Source organism: Drosophila obscura, unplaced genomic scaffold (assembly GCF_018151105.1).
Source record: "Drosophila obscura isolate BZ-5 IFL unplaced genomic scaffold, ASM1815110v1 contig_192, whole genome shotgun sequence".
In the NCBI taxonomy this organism is placed as follows: Eukaryota; Metazoa; Arthropoda; class Insecta; order Diptera; family Drosophilidae; genus Drosophila; species Drosophila obscura.
In genome coordinates, this window is record NW_024542781.1 from 3,458,321 (window position 1) to 3,479,660 (window position 21,340).

General features: G+C 47.2%; 4 protein-coding genes across 8 annotated transcripts; 2 read left to right on the top strand and 2 right to left on the bottom strand.

Annotated features, from left to right (window-relative positions):
* The first annotated feature begins 265 nt into the window (after window positions 1–265).
* Window positions 266–2,175, top strand: LOC111065703 (probable ATP-dependent RNA helicase DDX55 homolog). Its single transcript, XM_022354071.2, has one exon. It carries the CDS (start codon window positions 314–316, stop codon window positions 2,141–2,143), a length of 1,830 nt encoding a protein of 609 aa, XP_022209763.2. The 5' UTR covers window positions 266–313; the 3' UTR covers window positions 2,144–2,175.
* LOC111065702 (DNA replication licensing factor Mcm2) lies at window positions 2,154–5,109 on the bottom strand. The gene is made up of 2 exons (XM_022354070.2): window positions 2,846–5,109; window positions 2,154–2,767 (listed from the first exon to the last, which is right to left on the bottom strand). Exons 1-2 carry the CDS (start codon window positions 4,979–4,981, stop codon window positions 2,243–2,245), a joined length of 2,661 nt encoding a protein of 886 aa, XP_022209762.2. The 5' UTR covers window positions 4,982–5,109; the 3' UTR covers window positions 2,154–2,242.
* A 3,025-nt stretch (window positions 5,110–8,134) lies between these two features.
* LOC111065624 (replication protein A 70 kDa DNA-binding subunit) lies at window positions 8,135–10,501 on the top strand. Its single transcript, XM_022353876.2, has 4 exons — window positions 8,135–8,263; window positions 8,325–8,569; window positions 8,630–9,854; window positions 9,926–10,501. Exons 1-4 carry the CDS (start codon window positions 8,228–8,230, stop codon window positions 10,244–10,246), a joined length of 1,827 nt encoding a protein of 608 aa, XP_022209568.2. The 5' UTR covers window positions 8,135–8,227; the 3' UTR covers window positions 10,247–10,501.
* LOC111065625 (putative uncharacterized protein DDB_G0291608) lies at window positions 10,419–21,200 on the bottom strand. Of its 5 annotated transcripts, none has more exons than XM_022353877.2 (8): window positions 21,111–21,200; window positions 19,462–19,681; window positions 13,378–13,500; window positions 12,398–12,531; window positions 11,940–12,335; window positions 11,447–11,875; window positions 11,232–11,387; window positions 10,419–11,171 (listed from the first exon to the last, which is right to left on the bottom strand). In XM_022353877.2, exons 2-8 carry the CDS (start codon window positions 19,502–19,504, stop codon window positions 10,755–10,757), a joined length of 1,698 nt encoding a protein of 565 aa, XP_022209569.2. In that variant the 5' UTR covers window positions 19,505–19,681; window positions 21,111–21,200; the 3' UTR covers window positions 10,419–10,754. The 5 variants fall into 5 exon arrangements, with proteins under 5 accessions (XP_022209569.2, XP_022209570.2, XP_022209572.2 ...); XM_022353878.2 differs by having other exon boundaries at window positions 21,131–21,193; XM_022353880.2 differs by having other exon boundaries at window positions 21,140–21,154.
* Between the last annotated feature and the right edge of the window lie 140 nt (window positions 21,201–21,340).

Genomic DNA, 21,340 nt, shown 5'->3' on the forward strand with positions numbered 1-21,340 from the left:
CATATATCTCTAATTAAGTGAATCTTACGATGTAAAAGGAAACGGCAAAGTTGTATTTAGTGTCTAACTGTATTGATTGTGTATTTAGTTCACTGCGATGTATTTACATAATTGAATATATATATATTTTACAGTATTTTAAAAACAAATATTTGAAATAAATGCGCATTTATTTAACCTGTCCTGTGTTCGCAAGTTTGAATTTTAGCGGGCACAATTACGATTCACTGAGAATGGCAAACGCAGTGGCAACGCTGTAATTGTTTGTACAGCCAGGTGGCAACTGGGCTGCACGTGTGTTTTGTTTACAAAAATGTCTCGCAAGAAATGGACTTCTCTGGACAAACCGCGCATCTCAGACGCCGTACTGGAGGTTATTCAAAGCTTCGGCTTTCGGGATATGACGCCAGTGCAGACGGCGACCATTCCACTGCTGCTGGCTCTCAAAGATGTCTCCGCCGAGGCCGTCACGGGAAGCGGCAAGACGTTGGCGTTTTTGGTCCCTCTGCTGGAGATTCTGCAGAGGCGGCACAGGGAGCGACCCTGGGGCCCTAAGGAAATCGGTGCATTGATCATCTCACCCACACGAGAGTTGGCGCGACAGATATCCGAGGTGCTGGCACAGTTTCTGGCTCACGAGGATCTGGAGCACTTGAACCAGCAACTGATTGTGGGCGGCAACAGCATTGAGGAGGATATTGCGACGCTCAGGAAGGAGACACCCTGCATACTGGTATGCACGCCGGGCCGCCTGGAGGATTTATTTCAGCGCAAAGGGGATGACCTCAATTTGGCTGTGCGCGTCAAGAGTCTGGAGTTTTTGGTGCTGGATGAGGCGGATCGGCTGCTGGACTTGGGCTTCAAGACGAGCGTCAACAACATACTGGGCTACCTGCCCAGACAGCGACGAACGGGCCTCTTCTCGGCCACCCAGACCACCGAGGTGACAGACCTCATCCGTGCTGGGCTACGTAATCCCGTCCTGGTCTCTGTGAAGGAGAAGGCTTCGGTGAACACACCAGCGAGGCTGCAGAACTTCTACAGGATCGTCGAGCCCGAGCAAAAGTTCACAGCCCTGCTGCAGTTCCTCTCATCGCCAGCCACACGCACTGGCAAGGTAATGGTCTTCTTTCCCACCTGTGCATGCGTGGAGTACTGGGCGGAGGCCTTGCCCCCACTGCTGCCCAAGCGCAGTGTTCTGGGCATCCACGGCAAGATGAAGAACAGGCGAGCCATCGTCGTGGAGAAGTTCCGCAACGAGCCGGAGTCCGTGCTGCTCTGCACAGATGTGCTGGCCCGCGGCTTGGACGTGCCCGAGATCGAGTGGGTGGTGCAGTGGGATCCGCCCTCGAATGCGTCCAGTTTTGTGCATCGCGTGGGACGCACTGCTCGCCAGGGCAACGATGGCAACGCCCTCGTCTTTCTGCTACCCAGCGAGGATGCCTATATCCACTTCCTGAAGATCAACCAAAAGGTGGAACTCAACGAACTGCCCAACGACGAGGCTGGCCCCTCGGACACGCAACTTCCTAGCATTCTGGAGCAGCTGCATCGACAGCAGAGGGCGGACAAGGGTGTCTACGACAAGGGAATGCGTGCCTTTGTCTCCCACGTCCGGGCCTACACCAAGCACGAGTGCAGCGCAATTTTGCGACTGAAAGATCTGGATCTGGGCAAGATGGCCACCGCCTACGGACTGCTGCAGCTGCCGCGCATGCCGGAGCTAAAGAACTACAACGGACATGGCTTCATAGGGCCCAGCTCCGAGGTTGATCTCACCAAGCTCAGCTACAAGAATGCCCAAAAGGAGCAAGTGCGCCAGCAGAAGCTACAGACGTACGAGCAGACGGGCAGTTGGCCGGGCCAGAAGCTGCACAAGAAGCGCACCGAGTCCTGGGATCAGACGAAAAAGGCCAAACTGGATGTCAAGGCGAAGAAGGAGCTGCGCAAGGCCAAGAAGCAACGCAAGCGGGAGGCAGAGTTGGCCGAGGGAGTACCAGGGCAGCGCAAAAGGAAGCAGCAATTCAGCCAGGAAGACCTGGACGAGCTGGCCAGTGATATTCGGCTTTTCAAGAGGCTGAAAAAGAACAAAATCAGCGAAGAGGAATACGACAAGGCGATGGGCATTGAAAAGGACGATTAAGGGGAAAAAATTAACTAATAAAATATTAAATCTTTATTGGTGGCAACAGAACCTACAGCTAAATGAGATGAGAATGATGTGGCGGGCGATTCTGTTCGCTTACGCCGTGTTTCCATCCACCACAATCTGTAGGATGATGCGCCGCTTGGGATCGTACGAGAAGCCATTGGTGCGGAACAGATCAGAGTCGTAAAACGGCTTCAAGTTGCTGATGTCCAGCTGCTTGGCCCGCTCGATCAGATCGCGTTCCATGATCTCCGCATGCGTGGCGCCGGGTCCGTCCTTGCAGCGTATGTAGGCCAACTGGTCGAGCGTCAGCTGGCGCAGGATGAAGAACAGCAGCTCGGAGTGGTCTTTCTGGAAGGCCAGGTACTTCTGGAATGTGTTGCGCATCTTCTTCATCACACTGAACTTCTGGGCCTCGATGAAGCTCTCCAGCATCATGCGTATGGCCATGCTGACGTCCGCCTCCATCACATTCTCGCGCAGATGCATGCGGCAATGGGCCTCCGACATGCGAATGACGCTCTCGATGTGGCGCACAGTGATGGGCAGGGAGCCGGTGGCAAACGATTCCTGACGCAGCTGCGCATACATCTTGGCGATCTTATCCTCATCAATGTTCTAGAGGGAAAAGCAAGGGGGGAGAAATGAGTTGGATTGGGACAAATGATGAACAGAGCGGAACATTGTTGAACGAACCGTAAGCTTTGGCCGAATATTCTCTTTGGCATAGACGATGTACTGGCGCAGCAGATCCTGGGGTATCTCCTCCACAGACTTCTGTGTGGGTTCCTCCATCTCTGGCTGCTCCTCCTCGCTGGGGTGATGCTTCATATGCGAGTGCACCACAAACTTGGCCAGCTGCTGGTCCTGCATGGGATCGAACTCATCCTTGACCACGCACAGGATGTCGAAACGCGACAGAATGGGCTCCGAGAGATTCACGTTCTCGGAGAAGGTCATAGAGGGATCGTAGCGCCCACCAATGGGATTGGAGGCGGCTATGACCGTGCAACGTGCCTGCAGCGAGGTCACAATGCCCGCTTTGGAAATGGATATGGACTGCTGTTCCATGGCCTCGTGAATGGAGGTCCGATCCTGGTCGTTCATCTTGTCGAACTCGTCAATCAGGCAAACACCCTGATCGGCCAGCACCAAGGCGCCGGCCTCGAGGGTCCACTCCCGCGACACGGGATTGCGACGCACGTAGGCCGTGAGACCCACAGCGCTGGCGCCCTGTCCCGTGGTGAACACAGCGCGCGGGGCAACCTTCTCCGTGTACTTGAGGAACTGCGACTTGGCCGTGCCGGGATCACCGCAGATCAGTAGATTGATATCTCCGCGCACCTTGTGCTTCTCGCCGGGATTCTTGGACTCGCCCCCGAACAGGGCGAGGGCCAGAGCACGCTTGATGTAGTCGTGGCCGTAGATGGAGGGCGCCATTGAGGCCACCAGGCGCTCGACAATGCGCGGATCCTTGCTCAGCTTTTGAATGGTGGCTATGTCCTCGTCCGTCAGAGACTGCACCACCTGCTTGGAGTCCTTGACGACCACATGATTGGCAATGATGACCGTGGCAAACACGGGAAAGCCCTGATCCGTATTGAGCGATCCGTCGTAGTTGTTGGTGTAGATGCCAGTCACCTCCAGCTCGTCCCCGGGCTTGCACTGATCGCACAGATCCGCGAGCAGGATGACGTCTTTGCTGCGCGGTATGCGACCAGCGGGAATGCGGCCGGGCGACTCCTGCAGGGTGACCTTCTGGTAGTTGCGGTACAGCGTCTGCTCCATGTTGATGGAGAAGGGACCGTAGCTCTGACACTCCGGGCACGAGCCCGGCTTGACCTCAGTGTTTTGGGACTGCACAAAGGGGCCCAGGACATAGCCGCACTTGACGCAGTCGTACTTGATCACCGACAGCTGCGGCAGGACACCCGTGGTGGCCGTCACCACGCCCAGGGTGCGAACCAGCTGGTTCAGATGCAGCTTCCGGAACGTGCGCAGCTCTTCGATCAGGGGCAGCTCTGAAATGCGCACATGGATCTCGGTGGTGACACGCTCGTAGGTGGGGAAGATGGACAGGACCATGTCCTTGGCCACCTTGTCGAAGATTTCGAGCATCTGGAAGGGGGCCTCCGGCAGGAAGTAGGCCAGCACATGCTCCTTGTTGGCCAGATCCGTGTAGGAGACCACAAACGAGGACTTGTTCTGCTCGCACATGCGACGAATGCGATCCCGATATGTGTACGCGCCACGCTCGTCCACGAATGTACGCAGAAAGGACTGAAAGCGATTGGCAATCTCTGTGCGCGGCCCCAGCATGCTCACCCACTCCTTGGTGGAGTGGCCCTTGGTGTCCTCTAGATTCTCAATGGACTCGATCATCTCCGTGTCCTCCACCTCCCCCACGGCGGCCTTTTCTCCTGCCCGGCGCTTGGCCCGCGGTCCCACATCGTCTTCATCGTCGGACTGGCCAAAGCCAAGCTCGCGATCATCGCGGTGTATGCCAGCTGCACGGTCGCGGTTCCTCATCTCCGACTCGGCCGCATATCGGTCTCCCTGCGACATCTCCGAAAAGTCCTCCTCATCGTCCAGCATCGCCGGATCGTAGTGATCCAGCTCTGGCATGGGACGATAGTCGTTCTCCATGTTGTCCCCGAACAACTCCTCGCCATCCTCTTCCTCCTCGTGGCGCACCGTCTGATCCCCGAGAATCTCATCTTCGTTCTCGAACGGCTCAAAGTCGCCCACTGGCGACGTCATGGCTGCGCGCAGATCGCGGCGCTCTGCGGCATCACTGGGCGTGTTTGGTGGCGGAGAGCTGGGATTATCCATTTTCAATATGTGAGGCGATCTTCAAAGCGTTTTAAATATGTTTTCAATCCAGCCGCTGCCGCTGCCGATCTCGAATTGTTTTGTTGTGACGCGTGCGAAAATGCGCGGGAACGAGTGCTGCACAACACAAAATGTACAGTGCTAACAATGGCAAAATATTAGTGCTGAAAGTTATAGTGCTGCAAACTGCTAATATGTTTAATGCAATTTTTTAATTATTTTACGCTAATTAATGCTAAAATTATGTTTCCTTGCTGGTTGCGATATTGTCCAATTATTTATATACATATTTCGTTATTACATTATTTAACGTTACAGCCCTGGTGGAACTAGTTCAAAATCATGTGCATAAATAGTTAAACACCATGTCACTATAAGAAAAATTCAATTTTAAAGCAGCTTGGAACAAAAAATTTAAAGCCTAGCGAACAGAATCAGGGTTGATATTCGTATGAAACCGATAAGAAATTTTGTTGGTCCAAAACTGTTTTCTAGGCTCTGTACTTGGGGGAATGAGGCATTGACGAAGCGGTTCATAAAATATTTTTTCGTTTTGTTTTCAAAAGCTGTTGTTGCGTCGGGCGCGCGGGGTATTTCTTCCATCTCCTTTCGGCTCCTGCCTATGCTTTCGGCTCGTCAATGCCTCGACCCGACCCGCGTCGAGTCGAGCGACAGAACACACCAAGAAATATGAAGTCTTACGACGGGAATAGGTCCAGGACCGGATTAGCAGTGCCTAGGGCCCTCCTAGAAATAACAGAAAAATTTTGTTGAAAAAACAAAACTCCAAATAATGAATACAAAATATAATGGCCACTGAGAAAAATACAAATAAAGGAGGGCCCCAGATTGATGGTGCCCAGGGCCCGGTTGAGGGTTGATCCGGCCCTGAGTAGGTCGCTACATCACATCAGCCCTCAAAACAAAACGAAAAATCAATTCAAGCGGCCAACAATTGTAGAGCCCACTTACAAGCACAGTATGTGTGAATACATGGCACACACACGTTTACGTAAACTGAAATCTCGAACAAAGTCGGTTTCGGCAGCTAAAAATTATTCTATGCATACAATCATATATTTTGGAGTGTACACGTACACAACACATGCATGCTTGCTGCCAGTCGGCTCGTGTGACGTCATGAGCCGAACGCGGCCATTCCCAGAGCCGAACGCGGGCATTCCCAAAGCCGAAGATCTGGGAACGTACGCTGCAAACTCAGCTGCGCCCCTTTCGTTGTATGAACTGGCACATCTATATACTGTATGGTTAGTGGCAGTACTCAGATCAACAAAAAAAAAGGTCGGTATATACTGGAAAAGTATCAGAAGTATTTGCTTGTTTTTTTTTTGTATGTTTCGACCAACCTCGAAAAAGATATCAGTTTGATATCTTTTGCCAGCAAACACGAAGCAAACATTGCAATAGGAGAACAAAAAACCAAATGAAATATTTTAATAATGAAGACAAATAGAATCTAATTAATGCAGTATTATATGAATAACAATTAGATGGATATTATAATTTATTATTTTTATTGATTTTCATAAATATAAAACAAATATTGTTTTCAAAACATTTTTTCTTCACTGTGTCCGGCACGGGAGGCGTCGCCATCTGCTGCTGCTGATAGTCAGACACATTACCTTGCCAATAAAATATTGGGGAGCCCTGGATATGCCAGGGGAAGAGTGGCCCCAGTCGTAGAAGTGCATTTTATTAACTTTAAACAAAACCAAGCAGCGGTCTGAGCAGTGTACCCGTTAGGAATGCAGTGCACACCTCTGGTCACACCACTGGACGCTCGAAAAATATATGACATCTGTTTGCTGGCAAACAGTTTTTCGATCTGAGTACTAATAGCCTTTTCACACTGGGGACCATCCACCATCCATTTCTGAGATGGTCCGTAAGGATTTGCCGTTCCGAAAATTTCCCAGTTATTCCACCATCCATCTGGGATGTTCCTAATTCTCACGTTTCAGTGCGGTGTTTTTCGATAATTGTCAAATGCAACCATATTTCACAACAAAAAATCGGAGATCACTACGAAAATGTAAACAATGACAGACAGGAAAATATAAAAATAAAACAAACTAACCCCGTCAGAACTCACATAGCACGCAAAAAATAAAAAAATATCAAATATCAGCTGCAGGTGGTTTTATTTCGATGTGACATCCATCTAACATAAAAATTAAGTGATGAAATTAATTTACATACATATAAGTATATACATATATTATGGATGATTTTATTGCATTATTACCAATTGCACCAGGCACTGAGGAAACCCAATTTCTTCAAATGCTTGGACACACTCGTCAATTTTCTCTGAAGTGAGATAGTTTTTGGACATGATCCTCTGAGAATTCGTTGATGAAATCTTGAAAACTCATGCAGGATATTGCAGACGCTGTTGGCTGACACTCCGAAAAACACTCTTTTCAGAAGAAGATCCCAAAGTATAAAAAGATATGGCGATACGCTTCTCCAGAGGAATTGCAGCTCGGCAGTTTGTGTCCTTCTTCCGTAGCACTTCCAAGCGAGTAACCAACAGAGAAAGCAGGATCTCTCCATCTAAAACTTTCCTAAAAAACGCCTCGTTGTTTTGGGTACATCCTCTCCCAAAATGTACCGAACCGCTTCTGAAAAACATAACATATATATTTGTACTTTAAACATTGGTTGCATTTATTAGAGCACTCACAAATGACCACAACCTTCCGGGCTTCAGTGTTTTCAAAACAGATATCCATTCTATTATCTCCTCCTCGTCAAAGTTATCCTCATCATCATCGTCCATGTCCAACAACATGCTTAGCTTGTGCAAGAATATGTTTTGCTGCTGAATCACATTCACGACCATTGAAATGTTATTTATATTCATTTTAATTAAAGTAAACAAATTTTCACCGCACGCAATTGTGAGCAACAGCTGTTTCTCATGGATGGTGGATGGTGGATGGTGTCACTGTGAATCGGTGTTTCACATCTTTCAAAAATTCCCACCGTTCCCCCAGGATGGACTCAGTGTGCAGAGAGTATAAGCTTAACCACACAGTATATAGATGTGCCAGTTCATACAACGAAAGGGGCGTATTTACAGTATATTTTGACAATGACAAGATATTTTTCGGTATATTTCTGAGGGTCAGGCTGACTGCGGTCACACTGTTCCCGCCTTTTCTGGCATCAGCGCGATTGTGAAATTATTGCGAATTATTATAAACAAAATAAAGCAAAATGGTATTTGCATCTTTGTCCTCGGGCGTAATTGCTGTAAGTACACCTTTCCTAGGTTGTGGGTTTTGAACGTAATCAATTGATTTGTCTGGCACAGCGCATTATGAATGGCGACGATGTGTTGAAGCCGGTGCTGCAGATCCTGGCCATCAAGAAAATCAACAGCAACGCGGATGCGGAGCGGTATCGCATATTGATTTCCGATGGCAAGTACTTCAATAGCTATGCCATGCTGGCCAGCCAGTTGAACGAGATGCAGCACAAGGGGCAGCTGGACGAGTTCACGATTGTGCAGCTGGACAAGTACGTGACCTCGATGGTTGGCAAAGAGGGAGCTGGCAAGTAAGTGGAGAGTCTTCAGAACTAATCCGCTGCTGAACTAAAACTAAATTAACCTTTCAGACGCGTCCTAATTATATCAGAACTAACGGTGCTCAATGCAGGCGCCGATGTGAAGCAGAAAATTGGTGAGCCTGTCACATATGAAAATGCCGCCAAACAGGATAAGGTCGCCAAGCCAGCACCGCCTGCTGTGTCCAAAAAGGAGTCGACTCAGAGCAGCAGCAGCAACAACAACAATAACAACAACTTTACATTGAATTCCTCGATTAGCGCGGGAATGACCCACCCCATCTCCAGCCTGAGTCCCTACCAGAACAAGTGGGTGATCAAGGCGCGTGTGACCTCCAAAACAGGAATACGCACCTGGAGCAATCCCCGGGGCGAGGGCAAGCTGTTCAGCATGGATCTGATGGATGAATCGGGTGAGATTCGTGCCACAGCCTTCAAGGAGCAATGCGACAAGTATTTCGATATGATACAAGTCGACAGCGTTTACTTCTTCTCCAAGTGCCAACTGAAGCCGGCCAACAAGCAGTTCTCGCAGCTGGATAATGCCTACGAGATGACCTTTTCGGGCGAAACAGTCGTCCAGCTGTGCGAAGATGCGGACGATGGTGCTATTCCCGATATTAAATACAATTTAATTCCAATTTCCGAGGTCTCTGGCATGGAGAATAAGGCGGCTGTCGACACAATTGGCATCTGCAAAGAGGTCGGTGAACTGCAGGCCTTCACATCGCGCACCACCAACAAGGAGTTCAAGAAGCGGGATCTCACCCTGGTAGACATGAGCAATTCGGCCGTCAATCTGACCCTGTGGGGCGATGATGCCGTCAACTTTGATGGCCATGTTCAGCCAGTTATCCTGGTGAAGGGCACACGCATCAATGAGTTCAATGGCGGCAAGAGCCTGAGTCTGGGCGGTGGCTCCATCATGAAGATCAATCCGGACATTCCAGAGGCGCACAAGCTGCGCGGTTGGTTCGATAATGGCGGCGGTGACAACATTGCCAATATGGTGTCGGCCCGCACCGGCGGCGGCAGCTTCTCCACTGATTGGATGACCCTCAAGGATGCGCGGGCACGCAACCTTGGCGCTGGCGACAAGCCCGACTACTTTCAGTGCAAGGCAGTGGTGCACATTGTTAAGCAGGAGAATGCCTTCTATCGTGCATGCCCCCAGGCGGACTGCAACAAGAAGGTGGTCGATGAGGGTAACGATCAGTATCGCTGCGAGCGCTGCAATGCGCTGTATCCCAACTTTAAATATCGTCTCCTTGTCAATGTGAGTATACAGTAGACGATAGTACACAGATTTTTAAGGGAACCATAATTAATATTTGTTTGTCTCAACAGATGAGCGTGGGCGACTGGACCTCCAATCGTTGGGTCACCTGCTTCAACGAAACCGGCGAGCAGCTGCTCAAGCACACCTCCCAGGAGGTGGGCGAGGCCCTCGAGAATGATCCAGCCAAGGCTGAGGAAATGTTTTCAGCCCTTAACTTCACTTCGCACATCTTCAAGCTGCGCTGCAAGAACGAGGTGTACGGCGACATGACCCGCAACAAGCTCACCGTCCAGTCTGTGGTGCCCCTTAACTACAAGGAGTACAATCGCCATCTGCTCAAGGAGCTGCAGGAGTTGACTGGCATTGGCATTGGCAGCAGCTCCCACTAAATATTCTCCACACACTTAAGATTATTGTTTAAAATTATTTAAGATTCATACTATAATATTTTGCATTGAGTATACATATATATCCTTCAATTGGCATTTAAGCTGCAGGATGCAGGAGCGTCCCCCCACATTTAATAACCAACAAAAAAGAAGAGTCGGAATGGAACATTTGTAAATTGAAACAAACGGAGTTTTTGTGTTGTAATTGTTGGGTAAATACATACAATAAATAAATACAAAGTAATATATGAATAACACTAGAGATTATCGACTTACGGGGCTAGCAAGGAGGAAGGGCACTGAGGGGACTAATCTAATCTAAGGAGGTACAAAAGAGGAGCTGCTCTCTCCTGTAGGAAATGTTGGACAGACTAAACAGAAAAACCATTCGCTTAAGCGAGAGTGAGTCAGAGGAAGAGAGAGGGAGGGAGATTTGACTATGACGCTCGATCGTTAACTCTTAACCTAGATCTCAGATAGCATTAGGGTGGAGAGACGACTCTTATTTCTAGTTGGACAGCTGCTGCTCCCCCTCCTCGGGCACCACATGCTCGTGGTCAGCCTTCGGCAGCGCCTCCTGCTGCTTCTCTCGCTCAAGCTCTTCCTTTTTGGCCTGCTCGTGGCGGCGGGATACACCCTCCATGGACTCCCGCAGTGAGTCTATATCCAGGGCATTCTCATCCTTGTCGCCCACCTGCTCCTTGCTCCGCTGGTTGTTGAATTTCGAGAAGTACGTGAGGGACTTCATCAGCTGGTAGCTCTTTGAGATGGGTATGTTCGAGTCGTAGATGCTGGCGCTGGAGCTGCAATCGACATAGAACCACCAGTTGCACTTGAGGATGGTCTGGTCGAAGAGCGTGTTCTCCGGACAGAGGAAGGACTTGCGCACCAAGCCATCATCGGTAAGGGCGCACACATGAAACACCTGCCAATAAAGTGCTTCGATTAAGAGATCAGCTTCAGCCATAAAAACCGTCATCCTTACCATGCAGCCCAGATCGGTGTCTGCATAGAGGCCAGGAAAGTGCTTCTGCTTGGCGCAGGAGAAGCTCGTGGGCGGCAGGTCCACTCTGGACTTGAAATTGTCATCGAAGTTCTTGTCATAGCCCACAGGATAATATTCCTTGGGTGCATTCATGACCTGCAAAAACAGATATGTGTATCAATATTAACTAGGGGGTACTCTCCATTTGCCCCCACCTTGGACACCTTGTGCTCTGCCATCGACTTCTGTGGTCGTGGAGTGCTTGGTGTTGTTGTCGTTGTTGTGGTGGTCCTCACCGTGGAGGTGCGCATGAATTCCTCCCGCAGCTTGGCCGCCAACTGTGCCCTGTGCTCCGCTTTGAGCTGCTGCTCCCGCACATAGATGGCATGCTTGATGGTCTCCACCGTGACATTGGCTGCCGCTGCCAGCTCCTCCACAGTCACATCCTTGAGGTCGAATTTGGGCTCCTCAAACTGCAGATAATTGGGATAACTGGGCGGCGGTGGCGGCGGTGGCAGCGCCTGGCGATGCTCTTTGGCCGCATTCGCTATGCGGGCAATGGACTCGGGCATGGCCTGGAAGACGGGCACTGCCACGGGCTGGGAGACCACTGGATTGTCCGCATGGAAGGTGCGATTCGAGTGCTGATCCAGAAAAGAGTGTCGAGTGATTAGGAAGGCATTTAGAGGGGAAGGACTCAGCACTCACTGGCTTATCCATGGCATGGATCAGCTTATTGTTGACACTGACTCGCGGCTCCGTTGAGTCCACAGCCACGCGGCGATCTGCAGTTTTCGAAGGCGGATTCAAGGCCTGCTGCTGTTGCTGTTGCTGCTGCTGCTGCTTCTGGGGTATCGGTCGGAAGGCGGGCACGCCCAGCGGCAGCGGACGGGCTTCGGTCATGAGCTGCAGCTGCTGCTGTTGCAGCAATTGCTGTTGCAGTTGCTTCATCTTCTGCTGCTGCTGCTGTTGCTGCTGCTGGGCCTTGGCCGCTGCAAGGGCGCTCTCCTGGAGCTGCTGCAGCTGCAGATTGTAGGGCACGGGTCCGGTGGAGCGTGAGCTGATGCGTTTATCTGGAAGCGAATTTTTCGCGGTTGGATTGGCCTAAGGGCGAGAGAAGGGTTCATCAGCAGGGATTGGAGACCATCTATTCGATTATTCCTCACCTGTTGCTGTGCCCCCGACAGCACTCCCACACTCTCGGGCGGTGCTCCATTCTTGTAGCTAATGGCACGCCGACGCTCGCCCTCCAGGTTTCCCAGCGACTCCGGGAAGCCCAGCTCATCGCCGAGACTGAAGCCTGAAAGAAATCACACTCAAAGGGTTAGGGCAGTGTCCGTGACGGAGCCAATTCCCCCCATCACTCACAGCAGTTGGGGGTTGAACATTTGGGCAATAATGTGTTAATTAATGGCTTTTGTTTTTCCCTTCAATCCGACAGAGGGTTTTTTGTATCTAAATCTTAAATCTACTCGGGTTTTATATACAGAGAGTCTACGTAGAGGGTTTTGATTCGATCGTACAGAGGCGTGCAGGAGGGATCTATGGGATGTGGAAGAGGAAATGTGTGATCCTAAAAGTGTACGGATTGACTGAAGAATAAATCAAAGATTCCGAACATATGGGGATATTCCAGGATCCTTTTTTAATAGCAGCAATGGGCGCAATTTTTGAGTGTTTATTCCGTGTATTTTGGTTTTGCATTTTCGGGGCCGAGCCTCGAAGCAATGAAAGTCGGGAGCAATGGCTGTTTTAGAGCATCTATGGAGACCCCAAGCCCCAGGCCCCCTATGCACGCCTCTGCCTCTGTGAACAACAGTTCACTCTTGTTATCGGTCTCGGTCTTGGTATTGGTCTTCGTCTCGGTCTCCACCATCAACTGCTCCACTTTGGCCATCTATTTGAGGCTGCCGCCGCTACTACTGCCACTGCCACTGACATTGGCATTAATGCATTAATGACTTACTTAATCGCTTTTCGCGACTCGTTTGGACAACCCAGCATCGATTACTTGACCAATTAGTTGCACTTGAAATGTTGACCCCTGAGAGAACTCTACGTACGTACACCTTGCTTGGAAATGCTGGGATTTGAATATACAGGAGGGGTATAGGAATGGAATGGAGTTGATAGCATAGAGATTTACCTAAACCAAAATGGGCCTTTAGGCCACCCAAATTTCGTACACGAAACAGTCCAGACTTTTTGAAGTTACAATCGAGTGTGAAACCAAAATCGGACGCTAAAACGCACGTCCCGCAAGCCAATCCTATAAATAAAAAATAGAAGAAAAAAAAAGCAAACACAGAATAGTAGGAGATAGTTTCTCGTTCATATAATACATAAGAAGTAAATGTTAGTTTTGGGGTTTAGTACAAAGAAAGATGGAGAGAGAGAGAGAAAGCAAAAGGGAATGCACAAGTGCTTTGCTATGATTTTTGGGATGGAGTGGGATGTGGTAGGTTGGGGTTGATGGATACGTTTCTGTGTTTTGGTTTTTTTTCTCTATGTAGCATACAAACCGCAACCAATAATTAACGTACAAAAATAATGAAATGGCTAAAACCACAATTGCATTGGCAGCAAATTCATGGATTTGCGGATGGGATGAGATTTTCGTTGGTTCCACTGGAAAATTAATCCCAGCATTAAAGTAAATACGGAAAATACGCGTGACTGGCAATTTTCCATTCAATTCAAAAGAAAAAGCTAATTTTTCTGTAATAATTACAATGTTGTGGAGAGAGCTCCATGCAGCGGATAAAGAGAAAGAATGTTGACTATAAAAGGCGCCAGCAGTAGAAGGATATTGTCCAAGGTCCCTGCTCCTGGAGAGCCAGAGTGAGGACGAATAAGACCCGAAAGAGAGCGAAGCTTGACAATGTGCATGATTGGTGCTCCTGGAGGACGTTGCTTAGCAGCTTACAAATCGCTTGCACACTGTTCGTGTGGTGGTTGCGCAAGAGCAGCAGCAGAACATTTTCCTATGCTCTCAAGATAGAGCCGTGCCGACACTGATTTAGAGGGACACGAAAAGAGAATTAAGCCTTATAAAGTAATTCACCTGTTCGGTTAGGCAGGACTAAAGGTACTTAGGTCTAGTTGATTTATTTCCAAAAAGTCAAGTACATAACTCTAACAATACATGGAAGAATATTTATAAATGGGTTTTTGTTCCGTTTTGCCTGCTGTGTACGCACTGGGAAATACATATGCCAACGTATGGGTTGTCTTTGGGAAATATATACAGTGAATATGTAACGTGCACCATCGGAACTATGGTGTTAGATGATTAAATATAAGTTGGAGTCACCGTTCCGACTAGACCCCCATGTCCCGTATCCGTGTATGTGTGCAAAGGGTTCGGCATACATGAATTTTAAATTTTATCACAAATTTGTTAATGAAAATCAGCTCAAAGCGAAGTCTCTCTGATTTATCCCGCATCGAATAAAATGGCGTGGCTGAGGTTTTGATGGATGGGTTGTGGGGGAAACAGCAAACAGAAAACCGGCCGCTTAAGCTGTATATTTCTTACATATCTGATGACGATGGTGGAAGAAGCCAAGGCATGTCATGTGCGTACATCTGCCACACGAGGAAGGTGTGACCACAGAGTGACCCAAATCCCCAATGATGACCCAATCCCAATCACAAGCAAACCGCAAGACAATAGACCGAGACCGAGACAAGTCTCATCTTCATCTTCATTCGCATTCTGAAATGTGATCTTTTGGCCATATGTACCTTTGGCATAATCGATTAGCGATGGATGCCGTGACTGAAGCCCATTATTATGCCAGAAGACTGCAAGCAATAACTACGCTGAAAGCCCTCCACTTAGATTGGTAATACTTCCTTATGGCAAGAGCAGTTACAAAAGCACTTACTTGGGGGGTTAACTTAAGCACTTTGGTGACCTGAACAGAGAGCAGAGACACACACACACACACACACACAGGCACAGATGGTGGAAGAAGCAACCTCAATTCGAGCAGCGTCTGCGTCGTTGGGGTTCAAATTAAATTGTTAGCATGTCAAGTGGGACATGTAATACGTGTTTCAAATGTGTGTACGATGTGTTTCAATTCTTTCAAAATGTGTAGCCCACTTAATAGACTTTGATTGTCTGTCGTTTCATCCATATGCATAGAGATATATGTACATATGTATGTAGAGGCGGCACACAAGATGTATGCTCGTTAAGGTTATGGGGATGGAGTTTGAACCGTTGAAAGTCTGAAACCGATTCTAAGTCTAATGGATAATGGTCGCAGGCCATTAAGTGCTTTAGCCAATTGTGGCAATCACTCGAGTCTATGGCTATAGTTTTGGCTGTGGCTTTGGGTTCAAGGAAAAACTGAGAAACCGCCTAATGGAGTGTCAGACGCATGGACAAGGAGGGATCAAAGTGTTAATACTCCCAGATACATATATATAAACTATCTACATATACATACATATGCATACATATGCATGTATGTCTGTTGTGTGTGGTCACTTCCTCATCATCATCATCATTTATTCAGGCATTGCGATCTCTCTCTTTCTTTCTGTCTTTGTCGGGAAACCGCAATTGAATATTCATGCCAAATGTATCATAATTGATACTTTTACTCCAATCATCAATCAATTTGCATTGCGCATACGCAGACGCATACGCATACGACATGTGGGCGATGCGAGTAGTTATTTTAATTATTTTATGCCCACAAATGTACATAGAAATGGTAAAGGGAAACTTTGCACTTGGCCCAAGGGAAAAAGGTAATGTAGAAATTTTATTTAAATATATGTTTTTGCAGGCGGGATACACAGCCGCACTGTCTGCCGTATTTTGCAGTTAGTCAGAGGAGGCAAGCATCGACTACCCACCACCGACCGCTTTCACTCGTTTCATCTTCTGTCGTATGTACGTACGTATGGGGGGATCCGTTCGAACTGAATGTTGTATGTATGACATTTATGACTGCCTGGCAGCCATAGCCATTGGATGTCCAAGTAGTCAAATAGAAATTTTAAACTAAACAAATAATGAGGCATAAATATGCAGTCCAGCCCCAGCCCCCAGTCGCATTCGCAGCCACAGCCATTGACCGCTGCTCGCCATCAAATATTTAGTTACTTTTCTCTAAAAGCCGCCTCCTCGTGCTCCCTGGATGGCGTCCAGTTAGCACCTCCCTCTTCCCCTTCAACCCCCTCTCAAACGCGGAAAGTGGGTCACAAAGCATTGATATTAATTGTTCGCTCAGAGTCGGATGCTGAAACAGAAACTGAAACTGGCTCTGACTCTGACTCTAGAGTCTCGTGTGTCTATCTCTGAGGCGGCATTCAGCGTTAATTCAATTTGATGAACAAATGCAAATATTGTGTATAAATTATCACAGATCTACGAATATCATCAGCTGCTGATGCTGATGCTGTTGCTGCCTAGGAGGCCGAATATTCCATTCCATTCCATGGCGCATCCATCCATTCATTGTCGGCCAAACCTTAACCCAGAGCAAACCTTTCAAGTGGTTTTAGTTTCCCTTTTTTATTATTAAATAAGAGACGTTAACATTCCATTGTTCCATTGGCAAAACGTTTTACGGTCAATGTTTTTTTTATATGTATGTATTTTTTTTTTTTGGCAGATATCGTGACTTTGGCGAAGTCGAAGTCTTGGCCGGCCCTACAGGTGCCTTTCCCTTTTCTTGAAACTTTCCATTTCAGTTGCCAGTTAATCTTTAGGCTTTCATCTCAAAGAACTAAAACATTTCGAAAGAATTTTAATGTTATTTTGTGGATTTTATGGGCCTGAATCTGAATCTGAACCTGACCTTGCTTTGAATCTTTTAATAGTCGTAAGGCGTAAGGTAATCCAAATGAAACCATTATTAACGCACTGCCAGCTTCGGGGGGAGATTGTATTCGATTGTGCGACTGTGTAGACCCAACAAGTGTCTTGTTTCAGCCTTAACAGAGCGAAGGGGCGCACGTTAATTCCCCTTGTCAGTTAATTATGTTAATTGAACGATGGTCTTGACAGTGAGCGATAGACACACCGGACATTCGACAGTGGACACCCAACAAAAGACTACAGCTGACAAAACTTTTGACAAAAGGCCACTTCAAGACATCGAATTAAATTGCAATTTGAGAGCCGACACACACACACACACACGAAACACTGTCTCATGTGTGGGCTAAAACAATAGGCCAACAAAAGGTGTGTAAATGGGATGCAGTGCAGGCATCTTGAAGGGAGCCCCCTGAAGGTCTTACGTGAGCGTACAGCAGTGTGTTGCGTGCCCCAAAGTGTAGCCCAAGAGATACACATGTGTGAAGTGTTAATATTGCTTTAATTTATTCCTAATTGCAAACAAAACTCTGGCGCAGCCGCAGCAAAGCAGTTGGCATTTGGGTGCAAAAGGGAAAGGAAAGGATAGCATCTCTTAGCCTTTTTCTGTGGGAATACCAGCCGGAAGCGGTTGATTGGTTCCTCCTGCCTGAATGCCTTTCACTTTCTGCCGTTGGCTGACTCCGCCTTCGAGAGGAGCCAATGCAATCATATGACATTGCAATTTCTTTCCTTTTTGTTTAAGAGGTTTTTTTCACGCACCTTTGGACCTGGACCTGCGACTGTGTTCCACAGGTGTTCACAGTGCCAAAAAAAAAAGAAAAAAACAAATAAAACAGTTGGCTAATTGCTGTGGCAAGTGCAAAAGCATTTGCAATATACATACTCGTATTTCATATTTGTTTGACACACGAAGGCAAGGGACATTCCACATCCCCAGAAGTATTGCATAAAGGCCCTCTGCCTCTGCCCAAGCCAACACAAATACGAGTATTTGGGTTATATAAAAATATCTACAGAAACAGAAGACACTTTGAAGATGCTTTCAAAATGCTGCGTCATTGACCAACAAAACCCACCTAAAAATAATAAAAAAAAAGTGAGACAGAAACCGAGACTACAAAAGAGAGACACATCTCTTTCCGATCTCAGATCTCAATGGCTTTTGTATGGTTAGGTATGGGGTGTACGGTATATGGGTTATTGATGAATCATGGCTAGCGATTGACCGCTCGCTCGCTGGCTTTTATGAAGCCATCAAGCAAGATAAGATTTGGGCAGGGCCCGGACACTGTCGATAAATATTTAGCTGGGAGAGTCATCACAGCTTCAGTTCCTGTCCCTGGCTCTATGGTTCACTTCTTTGGCAGGCAAAAGGTCAGCAAAACATAAAGTTTATGCAAATTAGGCAATGAAAATTGCCGAAATTAACACCAAAAAACTATGGCATGTGTGCGTGCATGGAACACACAGCTTTGCACGGTCAGTGGCCGCTGCTCTAGTTGGTCAGAGATATCTGAACTTGACCGATATTCTGACATGCGAAAAACCACCAGACCCATGTCCATCGCATCGTTCATCAAATCAATCCCAAACGGAAGAGAAGGTTAAGCGAGCATTATTTATGTTTAACAGATTTTTAGCAAATTGATTAATGGGACAGCAGCAACCATTTACATACTGGATGGAGGCCACCTGGGGAGTGTACTCTGTACTCTGCGATTATGTTGTGTTCTTAATGAGTTGCACAGAAATTACTTCGGGTCAAGAATACTACTCCATGACTAACCAAAAACCAATCCGGTTTCATTTGCCATCTCATTTGCAAGGTTTTGCATTGAGGCGCACAGAAGCCAAAAGACAAAAGAAGAAACCGAAGCCAAAACCGAATCCGAATCCGAATGTATGTATAATAAAAAGGGGCGCCAATAAACTGCAACAAAGACGCGTTTATTGTACATATACACAAACAAAGTCAAAAGTGTAGGCCATCTATCAACTATCTCTTTGGCTCTTTGGTGCCAGTTTTTGCATGGAGGGGGGATGTATTTCCCCAATTAAAAATGCGGCCAACAACCTGTTCCACAGCATTCGTTGGGATCTACTGTTAACCATGATTACAGCATGCAGCCATGTGCCACACATGCCACAAGCGCTTAACTCAAGACTTGAGACACAAGCTTGATTGAAGCCCGAAAAAAGAAATGAGTTTGTCGCTTAAGTCATTTGTTCCAGCCGAATCAAATTAAAACCCGAACAGACACCCGTGTAAAGCAATTAAACTTCCACCGAAAAGAAAAACCAAAACCACAACGGAAAAATAGCAATTAATAACAAAAAGCAAATGAAATGAAATGAAATGGGGAAAAAACACTGCACTTTACTCACTTGCCGCCTGCATGATCAGAAAGCCAATCACAAAGAAATTCATCTTTGCAGCTCTTTTAATGCCGGAATTTTGTTGGCGATTTTCGTTGGGCAGAGATGATTTGTTTTTATTTATTTACTTCGGATGCGTAGAGGCGTGTAATTTTTGTGTCTTTATTATGCTTTTCTTTATATTTTCCTCATACAAATACACACACATATATGCACACTACACTGTGATCTGTTGGTTTGTGGAAAACGTAATAAACGTTTATCTATTATTATAATTATTACTGTTGAGTTTGGTTTGTTGTTGTTGTTGTTGTTGGGTTGGCGACCCGTGCCGCAGATCGGAAGTGCATAGTTGGTTTAATTAAATTTAATGAACTTATTGTTATTATCAATTATTTTTACAGGCACGCGCGCATGAACGAAAGCAAAAAACCGAAGAAAAAGCACAAATACACGTATAAACCGGTAAAGCAGAAGAAGACACACGCAAATGAGCGGGGTAGCCAGGTAAACACTCTCTCTTTCCGTTTGCCGAAGAAGTAAAAGTGAAGAGGAACTAGGCGGTGCCGGGAGGCGGAACGAGTCGACATGAGTAGAGGCGGGCTGAGATGATGGAGATGCGGCGATAAGAGCGCGCTCCTATGCGTAGGCAGAAGAGCCAAGGTGTGTTAGAAATAAGGTGAGACATTGCCAAGGACAACTCTTACTTTCGTTAGACTTCGAACGGGAGGTATGAGGCAATGCCTCACCTTATAAGAATTACACATCGCGCAAGCAGAGGGAATTCTACACGTTCCATTAATGGACATGTGTGACATATTCCAAATTGTGAAATCCTTCCTGAAAGCAGGGCACCTTTAATTAAAAAGGATGACCATTTTGTTGGCTTGGTGGTGTGTCAGGCGACAGAATAGGATATCCAACATGAATGAAACTTGTAGCATTTTAGCACATGTTTTGATATTATCGGGCAGTGGTCTGGTATTCGGACTGGCGGCTCGGCTCCTTCATTGCTTTGCTCTCTTGAGCATAACAACAACTTTCCAATTGCTATCACTTGACGACGCTCGCTTGCTTCAACTGACTCCGCATCGGATTGGATCGGTTTGGTTTGTTGGTCAGCGCTCCATAATTTTCTCGGCTGTCTCTTGTTTGCTAGCTGCCTGGCTGGCTGCTGCTGCCCCAAAGTATTGTCACTGTCGCACATGCCAACCCAACTGCCAGCCACGCCCCCAAAAAAATAAAACACTCCAACAGTCCCCAACCGCAGCAAAAACGTTGGCTTGGCACGTCCAACACCAGCGAATGGAGGCGGGCGGCAGTTCTGCGTTTTGAAACCAGTAGAAAAACATAAAGAAACAACAAAAACGCATTGGTAAAAGTTGTTTTCGATATGCTTTAATTTCGTTAACTCGGCGGCCTGTGTTCATTTTTCAACCCGAAATTAGCGCAATTTGAAATTCCCGCAAACACTTAGCACTGATTGAATTAAATTTGATCAATGCCAATCAAATTATTCACTTTTGAATGATGCACTTTTAATATTAATGGCCCAGACGGCATTCTTTGCTGGCTTCGAGGGTGCTAGCCTTGTCTTGGCAAGTTGTTTTAAATAAAATCTAGATTGTATTGGTTGCCAAAGCGAAACGATACGATACGAAACGAACTTGCAACGTACAATACGTACAACAGACGTTCCACGATCAACGAACCACGATCTGCGCGAGGTGCAAACTTGTTGCTTGAGCCGTACTTTTCGAATAAGCCAAGTTAACACCAAATAAGCCAAATAACGACACTCGGCTCAATTTAGCGTTGCAATGGTGAGCAAGCCAAGAAACTGCTTGCGCTTTGCAGCACTGGCCTGGCCGAGCTTTATAACTGTAAA